This window comes from Lygodium microphyllum, chromosome 16 (assembly GCF_053477565.2).
Source record: "Lygodium microphyllum isolate KBCC chromosome 16, Lygodium_microphyllum_v1.1.10, whole genome shotgun sequence".
Lineage (NCBI taxonomy): Eukaryota > Viridiplantae > Streptophyta > Polypodiopsida > Schizaeales > Lygodiaceae > Lygodium > Lygodium microphyllum.
The window spans coordinates 377,476-401,653 of record NC_141150.1 but is presented as its reverse complement, the minus strand read 5'-3'; the positions used below and the strand labels follow the sequence as shown (position 1 = coordinate 401,653).

General features: G+C 43.3%; 1 protein-coding gene and 2 pseudogenes across 1 annotated transcript in view; 2 read left to right on the top strand and 1 right to left on the bottom strand.

The window, feature by feature from the left end:
* Positions 1-299: 299 nt before the first annotated feature.
* LOC148022448 (ribonucleoside-diphosphate reductase small chain-like) overlaps positions 300-24,178 on the bottom strand; it is a 36,974-nt gene continuing 13,095 nt past the window's right edge. Inside the window, exons 2-9 of the mRNA XM_087695068.1 lie at positions 2,012-2,172; positions 1,877-1,925; positions 1,669-1,795; positions 1,526-1,591; positions 1,265-1,381; positions 1,029-1,191; positions 813-883; positions 300-733 (exon numbers count right to left, since the gene is read on the bottom strand). Of these exons, the coding sequence (XP_087551194.1) occupies positions 619-733; positions 813-883; positions 1,029-1,191; positions 1,265-1,381; positions 1,526-1,591; positions 1,669-1,795; positions 1,877-1,925; positions 2,012-2,172 (869 nt within the window). The 3' untranslated portion in view covers positions 300-618. The remainder of the gene's footprint in view (positions 734-812; positions 884-1,028; positions 1,192-1,264; positions 1,382-1,525; positions 1,592-1,668; positions 1,796-1,876; positions 1,926-2,011; positions 2,173-24,178) is intronic.
* LOC148022450 (uncharacterized) lies at positions 14,171-16,595 on the top strand (annotated as a pseudogene).
* On the top strand, positions 16,658-17,232 carry LOC148022449 (uncharacterized; annotated as a pseudogene).

The following is a 24,178-nucleotide window of genomic DNA, read 5'->3' as shown; positions in this document are numbered from 1 at the left end:
GTGCCATTTTGTGCCTCATGATAGGTTATGACTTGAAGTCCCGTGAAAAGATTTCTTTTATTTTTTTATTTGGGGGGGTATCACGTAAGACTCCCTTGGGATATTTTACCATGCTATGAGTTTTTGCAAACCAAATAAAGAGGGAGAGCTGGCTGTTATGGGCTTTTTTCCTATGAGCCCGAAACACTAGCACTTTGGGCTTTCAAATTTTGGCTGATACAAAGATGAACAGTGTTGGGTTTCCACACTACCCACATAGGACACATTTTCAACTACTTGCAAACAAGCCACATAGCAGCCTAACAATGCATTGGATATCTTTTATGAGACTCAGAAATTACAAATGAATGTGTAATTGCTATTATGCTACACATTCCTGAGCAGCATGCTCATGCTGATCTCAAGAAATGAATTAATGAATAGCCTAAGCTTTTACAAGCTAATACTCGCTGTCTCAACATCTTAATGGTAGAAATCCACCATGCCACATGCTAAGTACAGAAGCTCTTGAAAAAAAAGATCCCTGTTTCACTTGTGCCCGTAAACCCAATCCAACTAGACCAAAAAGAATTGCAGAAATGCCATTGCCAAATTCCATCAGACAGCATCTTGGTTGCATCAGAAATCTTCATCTAATCTGAATACATGGTTCCCATCTCCACTTCGTAGCCCTGCTATTACAGATGCCTTCTGATATTCACCTACCCTCCTTTCAAAAAAATTGGCTTTCCCCCTGCACACGTAAAACTATGATCAATCTTTTTAACTTCAAGCCAATAATAGATCTAGGACTTACGCCCTCAGTAGCTTACTGAAGAGAAATAAGCTCCATCCAATCAAATGGATTCTCTGCATTGAAGACTTTGTTGTAGCCAAGCTCCACCTACACCATTCAGATGTAACTGTCTCAAAGCTCCAGGTTTCAGCTAATAAATGAACATCAGCACTACAGACATATTTCTTCTACAGCTGGAAGCCTCTACTGATAAATGAAAACTTCGGACCACTCACAGGAAAGAACACATTACCATCAATCGATCTGCAATGAAGTCGATATACTGGCTCATAAGAGTGGCATTCATGCCAATCAAATCGCAAGGCAGAGCCTCACATACAAACTCCTTTTCAATCACAACAGCGTCACACATGATTTCTTTCACTCTTTCTTCAGAAAGTGTATTGGCCAACAATCTGAATAGAACAACTATCTATCAGAACTTTGACACACCAGCAAAAGGCATAACAAAAAGATCTAAAAACTTGCCTGTACAACTGACATGCAAAATCACAATGTAGACCCTCATCTCTTGATATAAGCTCATTCGAGAATGTTAGACCAGGCATGAGTGCTCTTTTCTTCAGCCAGAAGATAGCACAGAAGCTACAAGAGCCAAAAATTAAAACACTAAATTATTATCACTGTTTCTTTCCTCACCGTCAAATAAGCTACTAAATTTCCTCAACCCTGTTCCATATTAGGCATAAACTGACGGAAAAAGAAATACATGAACATGGTAAGTAGTACCTTCCAGAGAAAAAAATCCCCTCCACACATGCAAATGCGACAAGCCTCTCTGCAAAGCTACTAGAGCTGATAGTCATTAAAGAAGATTAGAACACGCTTTAATGGTGAAGGTTTGTAAAACTTCATCCAAGTTCAAATCTAACCTTCTGATCCATCTCAGCGCCCAGTCTGCCTTACTGGCCACACAAGCATACATATTTATGGCATTGAAAAGCTTATCTTTCTCTTCTGGGTCTTTCATATATGTCTCCAAAAGCAGACTGTACATTTCTGGAACAAATGTTGTTGGTGATGTTAAGTTAAAAATTCAGTCACTAGGCCTTGAATTTGGTACAAACTAGGATAGCTCACCTGAGTGGATGTTTTCCATTGCTATCTGGAAGCCATAAAATGCTCGAGCCTGTGTAATTGCAGCTAAATCAGAACATTCAGATTAAAAAGTAGGTTTAAACAGCTTAAATGCTAATAATGCTACAAATAATATACCTCAGGTATTTGGACCTCGTTCATAAAGCGGATGGACAGGTTTTCAAGTACAATTCCATCTGAAGCTGCAAAGAAGGCTAGAACAACACTGATAAAGTGTCTCTCACCAGCATTCAGTGCATTCCAGTGGACTAGGTCACCTGATAAATCGACTTCTTCAGCTGCCAAAGATAAGACAAAAAGAGAATAGGCCATGAGACATATCTAATAAGCCAGTTCCATCTTACTGACTAAGGAAAAGATTGAAAGCTTGGGCACACAGAAGCTCCTCATAGTACTTGTTCAAAATGAAAACTCATCTTCCAATCATATACTAGGTCACAGGTTAAATCAATAGACCTATTTGTTTATCTGTAACCAACAAAAACTTAGTCCTTCCAAGTAGGACACAAACAGGATCTATGATCATCCTGTGAGAGTGCGCAATGAAGAGCATAAAACATAGCCACATCAACACTGAATACACTGAAAAGTGAAATGAGAACTCAGAGATGATCAAGAACCAGCAATGGAGTGCATTACATAAGCATGAGAACAAAGTACAGTACCACTGGTACACAACTCGTAGTGCGACCAGCAGCAGTGCTGCACTCTCCAGGACAAGACAAGATGAATGAGAGGAGGGTGGCTATGAATAGCCCAAGTAATCTCATGAAAAGGGCAGGTCAGCCAGCAGATCCAACAATGAATCAGGTTACACATACCTAAATGGACCACCCACATGCCAGAAACGAGTGACCACCAAACTCATAGCATGTTTTGCTCAACACCATCTTTCAGATCAAGTCCAGCCATCCTGCCAAAGGGATTCCCCACGTGAGAACCAACTGGTAGCATAGGCAGCTTGACCACTCCCATCATGGAACTACGCGATTTCAGAACCAACAGATAATTTTGGAAACCACTGCAACGTATACATATATAAATATATATACATACATATATGTACGCATGCATGCACGCACACGCGCACACATAAATATACACATACATAATCCTCCTTTTGCAAAATCAAAAGATGCTGAGGCAGAAGCTGAATCAAAAGCAGGGTCTACCCCTTCTTTTAATGAAGGTATGATGCCTAAACCATCTGCGACTGGAGAGAGAGCAATTGGTTGGGGGCCCCTCGCATTGTACCAAGATATGTATGTATGTAAACATATGTACATATAGATATGTACATACACACGTGTGTATACATACATACATACATACATACATGTACAAACACACGCACATGTGTATACCATACATATATATTCACATACATGCATACATATACATCTATGTATGTGCATGCGTGCACACGCTGTTAGCAAATATGTCAGTTCATGTGTAAGTCAATGCATGTTAGATATTCACGCATGTTATACTTCCATGGCAGGGACCAATGGAGAGAGGGAGCCAGTGCCAATGCCCCTACAGCCGATTTCTTATGTTGTTTCTATATTCTCTCATGTCTTGGAATATGGATTCCCTTTCCCAAGCATCTATTTCTTTCTGAGTTCTTTTCTTTCTAGTGTTCTTTTCTCTTCACTCTTGTGTTACACAGTCTATTACAGCAGTTTTCTCAATTACATTGCTGCATCCAATTCTGACATGCTATCAGATTTCAGGTTGGGCTTTGCTTGTCTAGTGATCAGCCATCTGAAGTGTGCTGGTGCTGATTTCTTCAACTGCAGATCTGTGTTTTGAGTTTTCTGATGCTGATTGGATTTTTTGGACTTCTGTGACTGTGTCTACAGCCTGGGCGACCATCTCCTAAGCCAAAACGGCCTGTTTCTGCCCTTCTCAAACTGCATTTTGCAGCCTGCCATCTACATTTACTGTTCCTGCCTTGTTTCAGGGCTGGAATGACCTGTTTAACCTGCTGTACAGCTGCATTCACTACTTTTCTGCGTTTTTGCTTCGGCTGTCTGCATTTCCAGGTTTCTCACCCTCAATGCTGGGCAACAATATTTCCAGGCCTTGCCGATGCCAAGTTTTTGTTTGATCTTTGCCTGGCTGCGTTTGGTTCAATTGTTCCTGATTTTTTCTTTCTGATCAACCTCTATGATTCACTACTCACCTTTAGAGAGGGTTTTGTGTATCCAGTTGCCGTGTTTTCTCTACACCACACTCTGTGTATTGTAGATCCATTCTCTATGTGCTTTCTTTACTGTTTGAACTCTTGAAACTCTTGTGAGTCTGTATTTTTTGGCACACATCTATCCCTCAAGCTCTCTTGCCTTCTTTGTATCTCCCTTATCATGGCTCCTCCATCTTCTCATACTGATGCTCAACATGCAGCCATTGTTTCCTCATCTACAGGTGTTATGTTGGACACTTGCTGCATTGAGATTCAGGTTTTGGCACGGATGCTATCTCTTGATGCTCCAAATGTTCCAGTTTCAAAGAGGTGACATACGAAAGAAGAAGAAGTTTCAGTGCTATTATTGTGGCAGGAAGGGACATCTCTAGAAGGACTATAGGACATTAGCAACTTTACAAAAGGAGCAAGCGCAGATGATGACAACGGGTAACAAGTCCCTCAGCAAGTCTTCCTCATCTACAGATCCAAGTTTAGGCTCTTGCCATAAGGCCCCTACAATGGCTGTAGGGACCTCCCTTCTAGCTAGCTAGTACAAGTGATACAGTACATCCCTCACAACTCTCCAATGCCAAAGAGGGAGTGTGAGAGGGTCATAAGGTGGGGCAGTTGTGCCTCATCTATACAGGTATATAGATGCACAAGATCCAAAGAGGGGTTTCCTTGACGCATCAACTGAAGTTTAGCAGGTATTCAAATACTCGAGCTAGGATTAACATCCAGGTTCATGATGAGCTATTAGACAGAGAGTAGACATGGCTCCTAGTCTGAGTTCACTTGAGGTTACACTTAGGCAAATTGGCTAAAGGCGAGGAATCCATGGTCATTTATGCGCTACGGCAATGGTAGTGGATGGTCACATGTGCTATTTCAAAGGCATTATTGATAGACATAGAGAGCTACTATGATTCTTCTCTGCTTTCAGAAGCTGGTATGATTGACATTGACATCGACTTCTCTCAGAGGCACCTTGGTAGTGGCTTGCACACCCATTGTTTGGCTATCCATGGTTCTATCTAATGGACGTTGTTGGATGCACTATGAATCATGTTGGCTTATTATCATTGTATACTGTATTATACCAAATCGCCCATGATCTAAGAGAGGATGTTAGCAAATATGTCAGTTTATGTATGAGTCTGTGCATGTTCCATTGGGCTAGGCACAATTATATATTTTAAGCATTTTATACTTGTCATTTTCATGGTGATTTAGGCATTTATTGTTGGCCGACTTGATCATATCGATGGCATATTTCTAGCCTATTTATTCAAGCACTCCCTCCTCTTGTGTCATTCATTGTATCACCCTGCATACTTCCATAGCAAGGACCAATGAAGAGAGAAAGTCAATGTCAGTGCCCATGCAACCAGTGACTCACGTTATTTCTATTTTCTCCCATGTCTTGGTATATGGATTCCAATTCCCGAGTATCTATTTCTTTCCGATTTCTTTACTTTGCATTGTTTTCCTTTTCTCTTCACTCTTGTGTTACACAGTCTATTACAAAAGTTTTCTAAACTTCCATTGTTGCATCCACTTCTGACACACGTGTGCTACACAAATGAAGCATGGATGCCCCAATACCATCCTTTCACTTTCCCTCTTTGGCCCACAATTACTTGAGGGGTGTCAAAACACTAGGGCTAGAAGACAAATTCCGTGATCACTACAACCTTAGCTGCCAAAAAAGCGAAGTCACAATGAAACAAGATGAAGAGTCCAAACCACCCTGCCCTTTGCCTCATCCTTCAAAGCCACTAGTTTCTTGCAATCCTTTAGGTACTCCTTCAAAAGATGTATTTTCTTTACTATAGAAGTAGCTATTACCCTTCTTCTCATCTCCCCTCTCCAGCTTAGTGTTATCAAATAGCCATTCCAACACAAGATGGGAGTCTCCCCTCTAACCTTAAAGCAAACTCCTACTCCAACAACATGGATGTCATATGCTAAAAGGTGACCGGCTAAGATGAGGTGAGGCCTTGAGGCATTTGCCACACCATAATACTCAATACGGAGCTTGTAGAGAAAAACTCCCCCAAAATAAGCTTCTAAAAGAGCAACTAACATGTTTTGAAGATAATCTTGGATAGTCGTTGCTAGTAGAAGGAAATCCTACATAGATTTGCTAGTGAGTAGTTTCCAATTGACGATAGAGAGTGGCCCCGACACCTATCGAGATGTCCCACAGCTATCAATAGGACTTACATGGAGATACAATGAAAAAGCATGGCATATGCAAGAGCAGCATTGTGTTCACAAAGCAAGACACCCTCTAGAAAGCAATCTTCATCAAAAGCATCATGTAAAAGGTGATGGTTGATGAGGTGAAGGATCTGAACTAGAGACGCTATACCATACTCTCTTCTACAAAATCCAAGCTTTCATCACAACGCACCAAGCCTGATAATCAAGACCTTGGAGCTTATACTAAGGGTACCATAAGGAGAAGACTGAGGATAGGAATGAAGTAACAGAGTGATACCTAAAGTCATTCTACAATCAAGAGCCCAAGAAACAACACAAAGTTCAACACATAAACAATTCATAGGTTAAGAATGACTACTATACACATGGACAAATAAGAAAGAAGGCCACACTTCAAAAAGTTTAGTGTCAAAACACTAAAGCAACACAGAAGAACTCTCTCTAAAGGAAAAAAACAAAAATGGAGTAGTGTAAATACAAGAAATGCATGCAGCTAACGCAACGACAGCAACAATATCATGGGCTTTTATTTATGCCTTGATGAGAGATTCATTAGGTCATATTATGGGTGCCCCACTCATGTGACTTGGGGCTATATATAAGAGCGCTCCCTCTCCCAATCTTTGTGTTGTCTCACAATCCTTGGAAAGCTAGGGAGGAGAGCTGGAGAGCTTGTGAAGCTCTGCTATGGTATCACTCTGGTTTTTTGTTGTCTCCATGCTTATGACATTCTCACATCGTATCAAAGCTTAAGTTGCTGGAGCTTGCTTGCATGTCACTGTTCCTTATGAACTAAGGTGTCTCCTATCTACATGAAACTTTTGCATTCGAGGTAGTCAATTGGAGGCAAAGGCTTTTGACCCTACATAGTAACTTGCTACCTCACATGGCAAGCATTGACCCTATGTTGCTATTGAAGCCTTGTTGACGGCTCATGGTTGACTCGCATATATGGTGATGTGCTGTTGAGTGACTCTTGACTACTATGTCTTGTGCCATTTGTACTAGCTACAATGTGTTTGATTGACCACTTACATTCCATGCATCTCCATCATGCTGATCTATGACACACTGACCTTGTGTTGTCAATTGCATTTTCATCCAACTTTGATATATATTGGGAATTGTTCATTTGATATCAGACTCATCACTCAAACATGTTTGCCAATACAAGCATTGACCTTTGCATTTTATTTGTCATGTGTACCCTTTTGCCTAGCATTCATGCACTTGTGATTGATTCTGTGTTTCAAGCCATGAACGGTTTGATCATTGTTAGGTGTGTTCTGAGCATGCTCACTCAATGTGTCTAAGAGAGGATTGTCATATGCATTTATCATTGTGTTACATTCGTGTTGTCTTTTGACTAGTTTGCCAAGTCCATGTGGACAAGAAGAACAAGACAATGAACTTCACTTGAAGTCAAACAAGCTCATCTTCATGGGCTACAACATGACCATTGAAGGGCTACCAGCTCTACAACCTAAAGACATAAAAGATCGATGTGAGTAGAGATCTGATCCTTGATGAGGCTGCGGCCTCTAATGACCCAATTGATGGTGTTTCTAATGCAGGTGATTCTTCATCATCCACTGACCCCCCCAAAAAAACCATCAATCCCTCCCCTTTCTCTCAGGTTACCTATTAGCATCCTTTCATCTTTGATTCTTCCCCTTCAGCTCCTCTTACACCCTTGACAGCTCCTCCTATTCCTTCTTCAACGAGTATTTCTAATCCTTCCCCATCCTGTCAAGTAATTTTTGGGGGACTTGAGCTGTCTAAGGAGGACCCCTCTTCTTCTAATGAGAGGAATATATCTTCACCCGCTGATGAGGGGAATCCCTATCCCAAACAAGTACATTGCAAGCACTAGAGGCTTCTTGATCTCCATCGCAGCAGGATGAGCCTATCACCATTCCATAGTGGTATGATGGCTCACGGAGAATGCAGAAGTAACTCACTTTCCTACAACTCCTTTAGGTCCACGTAGATCAGCTAGGATCTAGGCCCAACAGGCTCTGCAGCCCATCACCGCTCACTTGTCTTTCAGTTTCACATGAAGTCTATTAGCAATCCAATCAGCTCATGTGTGAATTTGCAAACTTTTCTAAGTCATTTAGGTATTTTTTAGTGGTCATTTTGATGGTAGTTTATGCATTTATTGCTGGCGGACCTGATGCAGTTCTTGCATTAGTCAAGTTAGCTCATATTATTGGCCTATATACTCCGGCTCCTCCTCCACAATCTCATTATTAATCACTAGCACATTCAATGCATGGCCTGTTAGAGAGGAGTCTGTGCTAGTGCCCACACAACCAGCGACTCGCTGTTGTAGGCAACTGTCTCGTGTTTGGTATATGGATTCCATTTCCTGAGCACATCTCTAAGTTCTCTTTTGCAATGTTCTTGTGTTTTCTCTTTTCTCTCTCTTTTATCTTGTGTTTAGCAGTCTATTTCAACATCCTTTCATGCTTTCATTGCTGCATCCACTTCTAACAAAGTCTGCCTTCTTAAATGCATACTAGAGGAGGAGACTTATGTTTCACCACCTCCTAATTTTCTTATGTAAGGGAGGAAGGATCACTTTTATAGATTGCGAAAGGCCCTCTGCGGCCTGAAGTAAGCTCCTAGGGCTTGGTAACAAACGATTGATCAATTCTTCTTACAAAGTGGCTTCCATCAATCAGATCTTGACCCCAATCTTTATTATAAGCTTATGGGTGACCTTGTGTCTTAGTCATCTTGTCGATGGATGACTTGATTATCACAAGGATGAGACATCTTGCGGTAGGAGTTCGACACGACAGACCTTGGGATCCTTCACTTCTTCCTTAGTTTGGAGATCTATCAAATGGCACAAGGCATTTTTATCTCCCACAAATACATTTCAAAGCTTCTTTTGGAGTTTGGTATGGCCAAATGTCAATCTATTTCTTATACCATGGACCTCAAGTCCAAGTTGGTTATTGCCACTAGAAAACCCTTCCTAATGCTACCCACTACAAGTGTATTGTTGTTGGATCCTTGATCTAGCTCGTACATACACGGCTAAACATCTCTTTTGTGGTGATATTGCTGTCTTATTTTATGAAGACTCCTACACATGCTCACTAGAGAGCTACTTTGCATGTGTTGCCCTACTTACAAGGGATTCTATCCTGCGCAATCATGTATGGAGAGAGGTCCACTCTTGCTGGATGGAGTGACTCAAAGTGGGCAGGTGATGTGCAATCAAGTCACTCCACTACACGTTTTACTTTCTCCCTTGGATAGGGAGCCATCTCATGGAGCAGTAAGTAGCAGCCTAGCATGGCCTTATGCATCGTCCTCTCTGAGGAGCAACTCTTAGCCATCCGAGCTAAAAAGTTGGAGCTAAAGGAAACAGCGATTTATGGTCATGTAGTAGGACATTCCCTAGCCACGGCCCAGCTTCAAGACTGGCTTCACTCCACATTACGCATCGGCACAACGCAGATCGTGGAGGTGGTCCTAATGGGCCAAGGGATCTGTATGGTTCGGCTCAGTTCAGCAGACATAGCACGTGAGTTACTTGCCAGTTCACCATATGCGTCCATGAAGGGGGTCAAATACATGGTCCCTTGGTACAGTGACTTCATTGTGGAGGCATTTGCACTCCACAATAGGTTTCTTCGGTGCCCGATCACCCTTCTTTTCCTCGGCCTCGCATTAAAGTATCGCTACTTGGTGGAAGACTTTGGACAACTCTTCGGCTCTGTCCTTCCCGCGTCTTTCACAGACGTAGTGACAGCCGCAAGAGTCCCAAAGGTACGAGTGGCAATGAAAGAGGCCAAGAATATCCCACAGTTCCTAGAGATTGAGGCAAGCGGACACTCCTTTAGGCAACAAGTCATTGTGACTAGGCAGCCAAGGCAATGTCTGCGCTGCCATGACTTTGGGCACCAGGCAACAGAGTGCACGCGCTTCGGTGCGAGGGCGGCTCCGCCGACAAGCCCACAGGTAGATGTGGACGGTTTCACACGAGTACAGAGACGACAGAGAGGGAGACCGCACCCTCCTCCCTCCCTCACATAGCCACCAGTTCATCTGTGTCACAAGACTGTGACAACTATTACCTTTTTGTTGATTTATTTATTACATATTTTATTTGGTTTTTCTTTTTGGAAGGATCCCTCTTGAAATCTAAACGCCTGAGTTGCATGGCAAGTATGTGAAACGGACAGGAATGTCTAATGAGTCAAGACTTGACAGTTAAGGTCCGGTACAAGTCTGGAAGAGACTGATGGCACTGTAGATTGACAAGCCTAGAAGAGACTTGTGAAAGTGTATATGGACAAGTGTGTTGAAGAACTAGCCTGGAAGAGACTAGTTCAAAGTGAAGATGTACAAATCTGCAAGAGATTAGTCCATGTGGGGTCATCAGTGGAAATTCACTTTCAGTTGAGCTACATTGCAAATTTGAATGTAGCCATAGTCTGCAAAGATGGTCAGAAGACTAGTGGAGATGCAATGGAAGCAACTCCTAAAATTTAGGGAGTTACTATTTTTGGATCCCAGAATCTGTTCGCGTCATTATCTTTGTTTTTGCACGAGGATCAATCCTCTGGTCTGTACCGAGGTCAAATTCTGCACCGAGGATGGAGAATTTTAGACCGGAAGGCTGGAATGGGAAATATCTTCCAGTGCTGCCACTTGGCACAAAGTTGTGCACTTACCTCTTTAAAGAGGGCTGGCGTGCAGTTTTTTTTTTATGGATAGGGGCTCATTTGTGAAAAACAGCTGCAGATGGAGAGCTCTTGAGAGCTGGTCTACCCTGTCTATGATGCACAGAGGGCTGAGCTTGCTTCCTACTCTCTCTCTCTCTCCCTGACAGTATGGTTATGCTGCAGAATCAAGGGCCTTTCTTCTAATTCAGGTACAGCTGTGTGGAATATGTTGTTTTTGCATGAGGCAAGAGCCTCTTTTCTCCAGGAACAGGAGCAGTTGTTTGCTGCCCACAAGCAGGAACAGGTGAGGGTGGTAACCTCACCAAGCAAGTGTCTGAAACAGCACTAAATCAGTTCTGATTCTGGACTGTTCAGGGGTTAATTCTGAGCCCAATTGATGTCAGAATCAAGGGGCACTTGGCCCAGATGATGCAGGACAGTGCAGGGAACAATATGAGCTGAAAACAGGTTTCAGAACAGGTCTGAACCAGTAATTACAGTGGACTGAACAGTACAGGGAACAGTATGAGTTGAAAACAGGTTTCAGAACAGGTCTGAACCAGTAATTACAGCAGACTGAAATGGTCAATTCTGCACTCCAACCAGAAGTTTCAGACTTGGGCAGAGTTTCCCCTCCTGGTCAACTTGTTTCTCGAGGTCACTTTTGCCTTCTTTCCCTAGATCCCTAGCACTGACATTGTGCATCTTGGGTATCCTTTGGAGCTTCCAATCTCTATTCTTATTGTGTATGAATAGCATACCTACTGTCACATATCTAAAACAATATCTATTCAGAGGTTATAGCTCCCATATTGCTCTACTAATGCCCATTTAATAATGATACATTGGTGGATGATATGGCATTTATGTGATGTGAGATGATATTGGGCAGATTTGAGCACACTTTTGGCTCAATTTTCTCAAAAATTTCACTACTATAATAACAAGATTGAATGTCATTTATTTGGAAAAAGCATATGCTTCTTGTCATTTGATGCTTTTGAGGCTTGGTTCTATAAAGTTCCCTCCTACAAATGCGGCATCAAACTACTGTAAGAAAGAGAGAGCCTTAGTCCTATCTTCAAATCCTCGAAAGATGTCAAACTGCACGGCTGCACCACCTTCCTTGTATGGCTTTGGCTTCTCATGAGCCATCAAAGGGTCCATAGGATATGCCTGCAACATAGGAACACTAACAGGTGGCATAGGAGTTGCCTGACCACCACTGACTACAGGCTTGTAGACACAATACTTGCTTACTGATTTTGATAACCAGCCATACCAAAAGTGCCCTGTGGCATGCCAAAACTGCCCTGAACTCCCTGAAATCCAGGCTGCATGCCTATAGTACCATACATGGGGTTTGGCATAAAACCCTGTGTACCCCCAAACACTGTTCCTCGTACATAAATCTGGTTTCCAGGTGCATAACCAGCCATACTCTGAAATACAGATCCACCTCCAAAGTACCCAGGATGTACAGAGGTCGGTGGGAAAACCTGTGGTAAAGCCTGAAAACTGTTTCCCTGTCCATTTAGGCCAACATTTGGCTGCTGTAAAATGGCAGGCTGAACCAATCTTGGAGTCTCCATTGATACCGCAAGCTGCCTTGGTGTTTCCACTGAATCTACAGCATGCTTACCCTTATCCTGGACCTCTACTGGATCCGAAATCTTTGCAAATTGCCCAACTTGCTGTGAAGGAAGGGAGGGCTGCAAAAATGCCAAAAACCTCGGATTCTGCATCACTTGAGTAAACATACTCACAGCAGCAACTAACTGAGTCTTGAAAGTGCCTTCATCCATAGAAGAAGCCATAAGAACTTGTGGCTCAACCATAACAGGAGGAGTAACAAACTGTGGAGGTCTAGAAGACTCTCCCACCTCATGAACAACAGGGATCTCCTGTGATGAAGATGCTTCCTCTCTGGTGTCTTCCTTTCTATCAGCCATAATGCACAATTCTGTGTCTTACACCCAAACAAACCCTGGCTCACTCTTTAGGGAAAAAATGATTCAATCCCGGCAATGAAATCATGAAACCGGCCTTTTCACTGGGAAGGGCAGTAGTGTACAACCAAAATATATAAATGCTTTCACCCAACTAACAGTCGCCCACTTTACCTGAACTTAAAGACACAGAATCAAGAAGAAATACAGGAAGCTAGAATGCTCCTGTTGCCACACCGACACCCTGTTGGCCCCTAAGTTAGGCGCCCCTTGCGGTATTTCTTTATTTTTAAAAAGAGAGAGAGTACAATGGGCTGTCTTTCACCTATTCTGGGTGATATTTAAGGTCCGGAAAGCTGCCACTTTTCTTAAAGACAATGCTAGTCAGTGGTGGAGTATACTGTTGATGCAAGGGCAGGCTCCTGCCACTTGGACTTACTTTAAGCAAGTATTTGCTTCTGCTTGGTTGACCAATGAATTTGAGATTGATGTTATGTCAGCTTGGCACAATTTGGATGCATCTAAATGCAAGGATCTGGAAGACTATAACAAGAAGTTTTGGGAGGCTTTGCTTCCAGTCACTTCTTATAGGGTTGTGCCATTGACCGAGCAAATAGAGAAATATTGCTGTGGGCTGCCCAAGGAACTTCGGAATTATTGTACAAAGACAAAGGTCACCACTTTGACTCAGTTAAATGAGAATGCCACTACAGGAAATGCATTATTGTTGGGACACTCAAGTGGTTTTGGGGGCAACATTAAACAGAATAAATCTGAAAAATTTTCAGCAAAGAAGCCATTTGGTAAACAAGTTTACCAGAATTCTCAAAGCACAGGTAAACCTTGGCAGTTCAAGAAGAAACCAGCCAAGTCCTTTGGACAGCAGTCAAAGGACCAGAAGAAACCTTTTGTGCACAAGTCTCTTGAAGAGAGAAAGGCTTTAATGGCTGAGAGGAAGTGCTTTATCTGTGAGCAGACTGGTCATATTGTGTCTAACTGTCCGGACAAGAATAAGAGATCAGCTGTTGATGATAAAGAGGACAGTAAAGGAAAGAAGCCCAAACCTTCAGCAGGTTCAGTGCCAGATATGCTAGGAGACAAGCCACACTCGGATGCTAATGAGCTTTGCAGAGCTTGGGGTAAAGTTAGGGATCAACATGTACTTATTTTCTTTGATCCTGGAGCTAAGGCAAACTTTATCTCACCAGAGTTGGCTTCTACTTTAGGCATCAGAGCAAATGAGATGGGCTACACAGCAGAGGCAGGGTTGGCATGTCCTGGTCACTCAGAGTCTGTGACACCCATTCTTGGAAAGCTGCGTCTTCATGTACAGTCTTATGTTGACGCAGAAGAATTTTATATCATCCCACTTGAAGGCTGTGATGTCTTGTTGGGAATGCCATGGATGTTCAGAAAGCATGGTGTGTTGGATGCCTTTAACAAGACACTGACTTTGGAACATAGGGGAAAGACTCATGTGCTTGATGTGAAGCTTAAAGGAGAGTCTGTACCTGTTGTATCGGCTTCTGCCATTACATCTATAATAAAGAATCATCTTTCTGCGTACTTGATTTTTGCACGTGATGTCAAGGATAATGATGAGTCAAATTTATCTATGTTAGATAGAGACAGGTCTGCTTTCTTGTCTCAGTTCAGTGATTGTTTTTCCGACTCATTACCATCACAGTTGCCACCAAAGAGGTCTGAGGATCATGCAATAGATTTGGGGCCAGGCAGTAGCCCACCAAATAGACCTCCGTATAGGGTTAGTGCAGCCCAATAGAAAGAGATATTGAGCCAGGTGAATGAGCTGTTGGGAAAAGGGCTGATTCAGCCAAGTTCATCTCCCTTTTGCTCACCAGTGCTCTTAGTGCAGAAGAAGGATGGCTCTTGGCGCATGTGCATAGATTATCGAGCGCTAAACAAGAGTACCATCAAGAACAGGTTCCCCATTCCAAGAATTGACGACATCCTTGACCGTTTGGAAGGAGCGTCAATTTTCAGCAGGATAGATTTGAAGAGTGGATACCATCAGATCAGGATTAAGCAAGAGGATGTGCATAAGACTGCATTTAGGACCACGTTTGGTCTCTATGAGTTCTTGGTAATGCCATTTGGACTTACTAATGCTCCTGCAACGTTTAATCAAATGATGGACAGGATTTTTCGTCCATACAGGCAGTTTGTTGGTACATTCTTTGATGACATGATTGTTTTTTCAAAGAATGAACACGAGCATAGAGAACACTTGAAAGAAGTCTTTGAAGAGCTTCGCAGTAATAGGTTGCTTATCAATAGCAAGAAGAGTGAGTTCTTGGAAGAAATCCAGTTCCTGGGGCACATAGTGTCAAAGGATGGTGTCAGAATGGATCCTGCTAAGGTTGAAGCAATTAGAACATATTTTAGATTTGAAGACTGTCCATGATGTTAGAAGCTTCTTGGATTTGTGTTCTTATTACAGGAGGTTCATTCGCAATTTTCAGAGATTGCTTCACCTTACATGCTTTACAGAAGAAAGGAGTCTCTTTCCAGTGGACACAGAAAGAGATTTCAGCTTTTAATCTTCTTAAAGAAAAGATGACTTCTAGTCCAGTGATCATTCTGCCAGATCTTAGGAAGTCATTTGTTGTCCAGTGTGATGCCTGTGGCAATAGCATTGGTGCAGTACTAATGCAAGATGGCCGGGTAGTGGCTTATGAAAGCAGAATCTTGCGAGGGCCAGAGTAGACTATGCAGGTCTATGAGAAAGAATTGCTGGCTGTGATTCATGCGCTTTCTTGTTGGAAATACTACCTACTTGGGGTAGATTTTGTTGTCCAGACAGATCATCAGACATTGCGTTATTTCTTGACTCAGACTAAGCTGTCAGAAAAGCATATGCGTTGGGCAAACTTTTTGTCAATGTTCCATTTTCAGATTGTGCATGTGGAAGGCAAAAAGAATGTTGTGGCTAATGCTTTGTCAAGGAAGCCACAAATTTCAGCTGTGTCAATTCCTTATCATCATGAACAGTATGCTGATGATGAAGATTTTGCAAGGATCTTTGATCAACTTATCAATGGACAACATCATGAGCATTATCTTCTCAAGGATGGTTTCATGTTGATGCATGGTAGACTATGTGTGACTATGCCATTGGGACGGAAAGTTATGACAGAGAGTCATTCTCCACCGTATGCAGGGCATCGTGGTATTGATGCAATAGTCAAAGCAGTAGAGACATTCTTTTATTGGCCTACTTTGAGAAGAGACGTAGATGCTTTTGTGCGGCAATGCTTGATTTGCCAAAAGGTCAAGTTTGACAGGCAAAAAGCACCAGAGCTTTTACAGCCATTGCCTATTCCGGATAAGCCATGGGAAAGCATAGCTATGGATTTTATATTTGATCTTCCAAGGACACAGACAGGAAATGATGGGATATGGACTATTATTTGCAGGTTTAGCAAACAGGCTCATTTCATTCCTGTCAGGAAGAAGATAAAACCAGATCAGATGGCACGTTCGTTTATGTGCAATATCTTCAAGTATCATGGTATGCCACAGTCTATTGTCAGTGACCGTGATCCACGGATGACAAGTCTATTCTGGAGAGGCATATTTGAGAACATGGGCACAACGCTTAAGTTCTCATCGTCATCTCATCCACAGACTGATGGACAGTCAAAAGAGGCAAATTCTACTGTCTTGGATCTGCTTAAATCAGTATGTGCAGAGTATGGATGAAATGTATCAAAAAGTTAAGCATGCCCTTGAAAGGACTCAGGCAAAGCAAAAGAAAGCTGTTGATCATCACCGGAATTGATATTTTCACTTGGGGATTGGGTACTGTTGCGGTTTGAAAAGGCACGCTTAAAGAAGCGGAAAGGCAAGGAAAGTCTTTTCACTAAGCTTAGTATGCGATATTATGGGCCTTTTCAAGTAACAGAGAAGATTAATGATGTCAGCTATAGGCTGAAATTGCCTGACAATTGGAAGATTCATAATGCTTTCCATGTAAGTCTTCTTAGACCTTATGTGGGTGATGTGCCAAAAGATATGCCAACTGAGGAACAGCCCGAAGTTGAGGAACTTGATGAAATTCTTGTTCCAGAACAGGTACTGGCACACAAGGAAAGGAAAGTGAAAGGCAAGGTTGCTAGAAGGTATTTGGTTAAGTTCAAGAACTATCCAGCTATAGATGCTAAGTGGATGGACGAAGGTGAACTTACAGAGTCACCTAATGTGTTGAAACTTTACCTTGAAGCATTTCGCTTGCAACCTACCTTGACCCCTTGTATCTCGCTGAAATAGATTGTCAAAGTGACAATTGCTTAAGAAAGAAATTATGTACAGAAACAGATTTTGTACAGGTTGACACTTATTGTGTCCATATGGTTTTCTCAATGCTAAAGAAGTAAGTATTGTTTGCAAGAATACAGTTTTTACTTCTACTGGATTCAATACATGTTGTAACAATGGTTACTCGATCAGGCATGTATTTTGTGAATTGACTCAGTGGGGATATCATTTTGATGTACCGGCCACTAGATCCCTAGTCAGGGTGATGTGGAGTCATCAAATGAGAATCTGCCACTATGGGGATATCATTGTGGTCTACCGGCCACTATATCTGGAAACAGTGATGTGGAGTCACATGATGATAGTCTGCCATGTTTCACAGTTAGAACATACATGTGTTAACACTGTGTTCAGTACACAATGTTGACTGATAGCATGTATGTGTTGTACATGTGCTGCCAAGTGTAAGTTCACTAGGTTAGTTGGAAGTATGTATGACATTCATGCAAACGAGGACGTTTGCGATTTCGAGAGGGAGGTATGCCACAAGATTGTGACAACTATTACCTTTTTGTTGATTTCTTTATTACATATTTTATTTGGTTTTTCTTTTTGGAAGGATCCCTCTTGAAATCTAAACGTCTGAGTTGCATGGCCAGTATGTGAAACGGACAGGAATGTCTAATGAGTCAAGACTGGACAGTCAAGGTCCAGTACAAGTCTGGAAGAGACTGATCGCGCTGTAGATTGACAAGCCTGGAAGAGACTTGTGAAAGTGTATATGGACAAGTGTGTTGAAGAACTAGCCTGGAAGAGACTAGTTCAAAGTGAAGATGTACAAATCTGCAAGAGATTAGTCCATGTGGGGTCATCAGTGGAAATTCACTTTCAATTGAGCTACATTGCAAATTTGAATGTAGCCATAGTCTGCAAAGATGGTCAGAAGACTAGTGGGGATGCAATGGAAGCAACTCCTAAAATTTAGGGAGTTACTATTTTTGGATCCCAGAATCTGTTCGCGTCATTATCTTTATTTTTGCACGAGGATCAATTCTCTGGTCTGTGCCGAGGTCAAATTCTGCACCGAGGATGGAGAATTTTAGACCGGAAGGCTGGAATGGAAAATATCTTCCAGTGCTGCCACTTGGCACAAAGTTGTGCACTTACCTCTTTAAAGAGGGCTGGCGTGCAGTTTTTTTTTTATGGATAGGGGCTCATTTGTGAAAAACAGCTGCAGATGGAGAGCTCTTGAGAGCTGGTCTACCCTGTCTATGATGCACAGAGGGCTGAGCTTGCTTCCTACTCTCTCTCTCTCTCCCTGACAGTATGGTTATGCTGCAGAATCAAGGGCCTTTCTTCTAATTCAGGTACAGCTGTGTGGAATATGCTGTTTTTGCATGAGGCAAGAGCCTCTTTTCTCCAGGAACAGGAGCAGTTGTTTGCTGCCCACAAGCAGGAACAGGTGAGGGTGGTAACCTCACCAAGCAAGTGTCTGAAACAGCACTAAATCAGTTCCGATTCTGGACTGTTCAGAGGTTATTTCAGAGCCCAATTGATGTCAGAATCAAGGGGCACTTGGCCCAAATGATGCAGGACAGTGCAGGGAACAATATGAGCTGAAAACAGGTTTCAGAACAGGTCTGAACCAGTAATTACAGTGGGCTGAACAATACAGGGAACAGTATGAGTTGAAAACAGGTTTCAGAACAGGTCTGAACCAGTGATTATAGCAGACTGAAATGGTCAATTCTGCACTCCAACCAGAAGTTTCAGACTTGGGCAGAGTTTCCCCTCCTGGTCAACTTGTTTTGGGTCAGTAATTGTACTGTTATGCTGCCAAATTTCACCAAGAATAGGTGAAAGACAGCCCATTGTACTCTCTCTCTTTTTAAAAATAAAGAAATACCACAAGGGGCGCCTAACTTAGGGGCCAACAGGGTGTCGGTGTGGCAACAGGAGCATTCTAGCTTCCTGTATTTCTTCTTGATTCTGTGTCTTTAAGTTCAGGTAAAGTGGGCGACTGTTAATTGGGTGAAAGCATTTATATATTTTGGTTGTACACTACTGCCCTTCCCAGTGAACAGGCCGGTTTCAATCTGCCCATACTGCACGCCACACTTACCCGAGACAGGCGCAGCTGCTACTGCAGGAGTTTTTTCGCAATGAGCCGTGGTCTTATTTGAGAGTTGCGGAGCGCGGAGTTTTCCCACTATCCCTAGAGATGGGAATCTTCGTGGTACACGCAAGGCTAGGAGCGACAAGGTCCATCTACTAGCACCACTGGATGGACCAAATTATGCCTTCTTTTGTCAAACCTCTCATATAGGAGGATGGACGACCACTCAGGTAGAGGAGGAGGTGAAGAGCCAGGTGGCAGACCACATCTCCCAGTGGATGGGAAAAGGGGGTTTGACACTTTTCTCCTAGCAGTAGCCGGGCTGCATGATGGACATCAACTGATGGGCAGGGACCAAGGTTCCTCATTTGAGCACTATCTTTCGAGCCCCCCGCAATGTAGAGCGCCAGTAGATGTAATTGAGTAGCCCCTAGCACAGGCGGCCCGTTTCTACCAGTGTACGGAGTCTCATCTCTCAACTTGGTTGATTGATGCCTTGGTGGTACCACCAAGCGTATCCATCACCCCCATGGTACGTCCGAGGGCTACCATGGGGGAATGGAGTTTACCATCCATGCCAGCAACAAAGCACATCCACATGCCTCATAGCTCCTCTTCTTCGTTTGCAGCTTCCACGCCGAACAAATGCTTGTTCGGTCAGTCACAGATTTCCCCATGAGTTTACACCTTGCATCTTGGAACGTGAATAGCCTCCACGATAGTGGGGCACGTGGTTGCAGGAAGTTGATTGTTTGGCAGGAGCTGCAACCTGCCCTTGCCGATCGGATCGACATCTTACTTCTACAAGAGCACAAGCTCACTCCCACCCAAGCTTAGAGGGTAGGGAAGGTACTCCCGGGCAGCTCGCACACTTACTAGGAGCACGCCATCGATGCCCAGAGCAGGAGCGAAGGCGTATGCACCTCTGTTGGCCCGAGTCTTACCACCTATGTACGAGACCACGGAACGATAGTGGCAGGGAGGGTTCTATGAATCAAATTGGATATTGGGAACTCTTGCCTTGGAGTCCTCAATGTCTATGCCCCTACTAAGGTGAGGGCACGTAGCAGGTTCTAGGTGGAGATCATGGATGGACTCCCAAAGGTGGACTCTTGGATCGTTGGAGGAGACTTCAACAACCTGGAGGCTTTAGAGGACCAGCAAGGCAGAGGCAGAAACTACCAGGGCATGACTGGGGAGGAGCAGGAGGCATGGGAGATCTTCCTACTCGCAATAGGAGCACGCGATGCTTGGAGAGATCCTGCCTTCCACAGGAGGGAGAGGTCGTTGGATTTCTCTTGGGGATACAGGCGGCTAGGTGGTGCCTTGCTAGAGCGGTTGGACAGGTTTTATGTGGGAGAGTGGGGATGCTCTCGCGGAGGCCAAATTGGGTGGTTGGCGGGCACCACGCTATTCGATTACTGTCCGGTTCTCCTGACACTTGATCCTCCATCATTTGCCCTTGACGCACAATCCTATCGGATCCCAGACTCGATCTATAGGAGGGAGCAGGTGACGAGACAGAATGAACAAATCTGGACTAGGGAGTGGGGCAGGAGGGACTGGATCGCAAAGGAGGTTGCAGAGGTCCTAGCCGAGTTGAGCAGTATCTGCCAAGAAGCAGCCATACCTGCCAGGTAGCAGAGCTGCACATGGGCTGCTAGGATCTGCATTTCTGCAGTTTGGCTCCTCCTCCATCACCTGGTGTCACTCATCTATCCCAAGGACTATTGGGACATACGTTTTTGCAGCCTGGCTTCTCCTCCATCACCTAGCATCATGTGTTTGTCACTGAGGCTGTTGGGACCTATGTTTTTGCAGCCCAGCTCATCCTCCATCATCTACCGCCATCATTATCCACCTGAGGTCAGCATCTTGGCTCCTCTCCCTGCGTTTGATAGCTCCAGCACTCTCAAGGATTTGCATTTTGCTACCCAGCTCACTCCCCAACATCAAAGAACTGTGATTCACTCCCTTAATAGGTGGTGATCATCTTCCATATCTTCAACGGCATCAGAGGACTATGGTCTGCTCCCTCAACAGCTATCTTTCACCTTCGAGTGATTACTTCGATAGCCCACTGCCCGAAGGATTGTATTTCGCTCCCTTCATTGTGGAAATTTCCCACAAGTGCTACCGCCTAATTCAAACAAGACAATGTAGTTATCTTTTGAAAGTCGGCTCTGCTTTTCTTCTCATAGCATAATTTAGTGCATCATCACTATGTTCTTGTGTTTCTGAGTTTCTCTCCTCTTTCAATATTTGTCGTACACACTCTATGTTACTCCCCACAAACCTTATTGTCTCTCTGTACTGTTGCTTATTTTGACATAGTATCAGAGCATATATGTTATTTTTGACATGGTATGAGAGCATACTTATTATTTTTTACAGGATCTTCAGGTACCACTTAGATCAAGGCCTTGGAGGTTCAACCGCAACTTGGTGACGAGGCTTTTGAATTCCTTCCAGCATGGAGTTACGGAGCTAATGGCTTCTCTTCCGAGGTGGAGTCGGGTTCTACAGTTCATCCCATCTACTATTCCTTACTACAGGTTACCTTTCAAGTGGAAATCTTGGATCTCCAAGATCCTCTACCTCTTCATCGTATCTCTCTTTGCTCCTCTTTCTTCATCCCTTTTTGGACCTGAGAGGGGGTGTTGAGAAACCACTTCTTGAGTTCACACACTCCATTTTAGGGTTTCACACTGACAACCCCAAAAAGAACTGGTTTCCATATTTTGGCCACTTTGTCAATGGGCACCCACATAGTGGTGCGCCACCCTCGACAACTTATGCAAATAAATAGACTCTCACTTCATTCATTCTACATACACTTCAATCATTCTTTACCCCTCTTCCTTTGTCATTCCAACACTCTTCCCTTCTCCCTCTTGCCTCTCCACTACCCTCACACTACTTTAAGCAAATATTGCGATTCATGGTGGGCATCTATCTCTCTCCTCCAACACGGTGACCACCTCTCTCATCCTGGCATCATCTTAGGCTAGCCTACCATCTGCATTTGGCTACCTGGAGGATTCCCCACATCCTTGGTATTAGTCTCTATCAATTGGCATCATCCTTTTTCCTACGTTTGCTACATCTGAAGGCTCTGTATTAGTTGGCGTCAACTCCTTACACCTAGCGACTTGCTCAAATCTGCATCTGGGCATCTGGAGGCCTTCACATTGCCTAGCATTAGTACACATCACTTTGCGACAACTTCCTACCACCTCACAACCTTCCTTAGCAACAATTGTTAACTTCTGGGTTGTTCCAAATCTGCATTTTGCAGCCGATCACTCCAAACATCTACATTTGCAGCTCCCAGGTCTCATGCGTCATCATTCATATGACATTTTGCAGCCTAGCTCATCTCCCCCACATCTAAGGATTGCAATTTGCTCCCTCGACAGCTAGTGATCATCTTTCACATCTTTGACATCATCAAAGGTCTACGCTTCGCTCCCTCAATAGTTGTACTTCTCCTTCCAACGATTACTTTGATAGCCCACTACCTGAAGGATTGTGTTTTGCTCGCTTCACTGTGCAGATTGCCATAGGCACTCCCGCCTAATTCAAACAAGACAGTGCAATCATCTTCTAAGCTTCAACTCCACTATATCAGCTTTTCTTCTCATAGCTTGATTCGATGAATCATCATGTTCTTTCTATGTTTCTGAGTTTCTCTTCTCTCTGTGTTTGCCATACACACTCAGTGTTTCTCCCCAAAAACCCTACTGTCTCTCTGGTCTCTTTGTTATTTTTTTAACAATGATCAATCTCTATTGTAAACCCCAATTTACAACCAAAATTAGGATTTGACAACTGCCTCAAGAAGATATTCAAAATTGAGGGCCGAGGACTTCAAATCCAACAGCTGAAATTAAAGAATTTCAAGGAGATTCATTTGGGGTTAAGTTTGTCTCGCAAGGAGAAGGGTAAAGGCCAATCCCCAAGCAAACGAAGGGGCGAATTGATTTGAAGGCTTGCTAGTCATGTATGACAGCAAGAGACACTTAGACTAGTAGAGGAGATTACAAAATCTCAATTGTACTCCATCAATTTGCAATCAAAGGTAAAGAAATACCACGAGGGGCACCACTTTTGGAGCCAATAGACTATCCATTGTCCAAGACTAAAGTGATAAAGTGTGTATTTCAGTTTATGTGATTTATTTACTTGTAATTATTAATAATTAATGAGGTTTTATCCCCCTTTCCAAGGAGGAAGGCTGGTTTCAGCAATTTCCCTTCCATTCCTGCTAGCTTTCTCCTCTCATTTTTCTCTCCATGTTCGTGTTCCACTTCTATTGTGTATTCTCATAGAAACAACGTGAGCCACTAGCTATGTGGACACTGGCACCGGCTCCCCCTCTCCAACAAAACCTGCTGTGGAAGTATGCATAGAGATACAAACTCAAGGAGAGAGACCGAACCTATAAATAGGCCAACAATCAAGAAAAGTCAAACAGCTGATGAAGCCATATATACATCAAGTTGGCCAGAAATAAATGACTCAGACAAAAAGAAAGTTAAATTTCAATATGATCAATTACTTGAGCAGCCACCAGCCACTGAAAATTCAGCTCCTTTTGATGCTGATTATGGCAATCAGTGAATCATTATTGAGCCAGATGGAAATGGGCAACAAGGGTGTTATATTTATAAGGTAAATTAAGGGAAACATGCACGAGGCATGACCGTCCGGGGTCTTGGGCGCCCGAACGGGGTTTAGGGGAGCCTAGAATTAAAGAGAGTCCAAGAATAGTAGGACTCACCAAGGTTTGACGGCTGGCAATCGGATCACGATGAGTGTGGCCAGCAATGAACTAGGCAA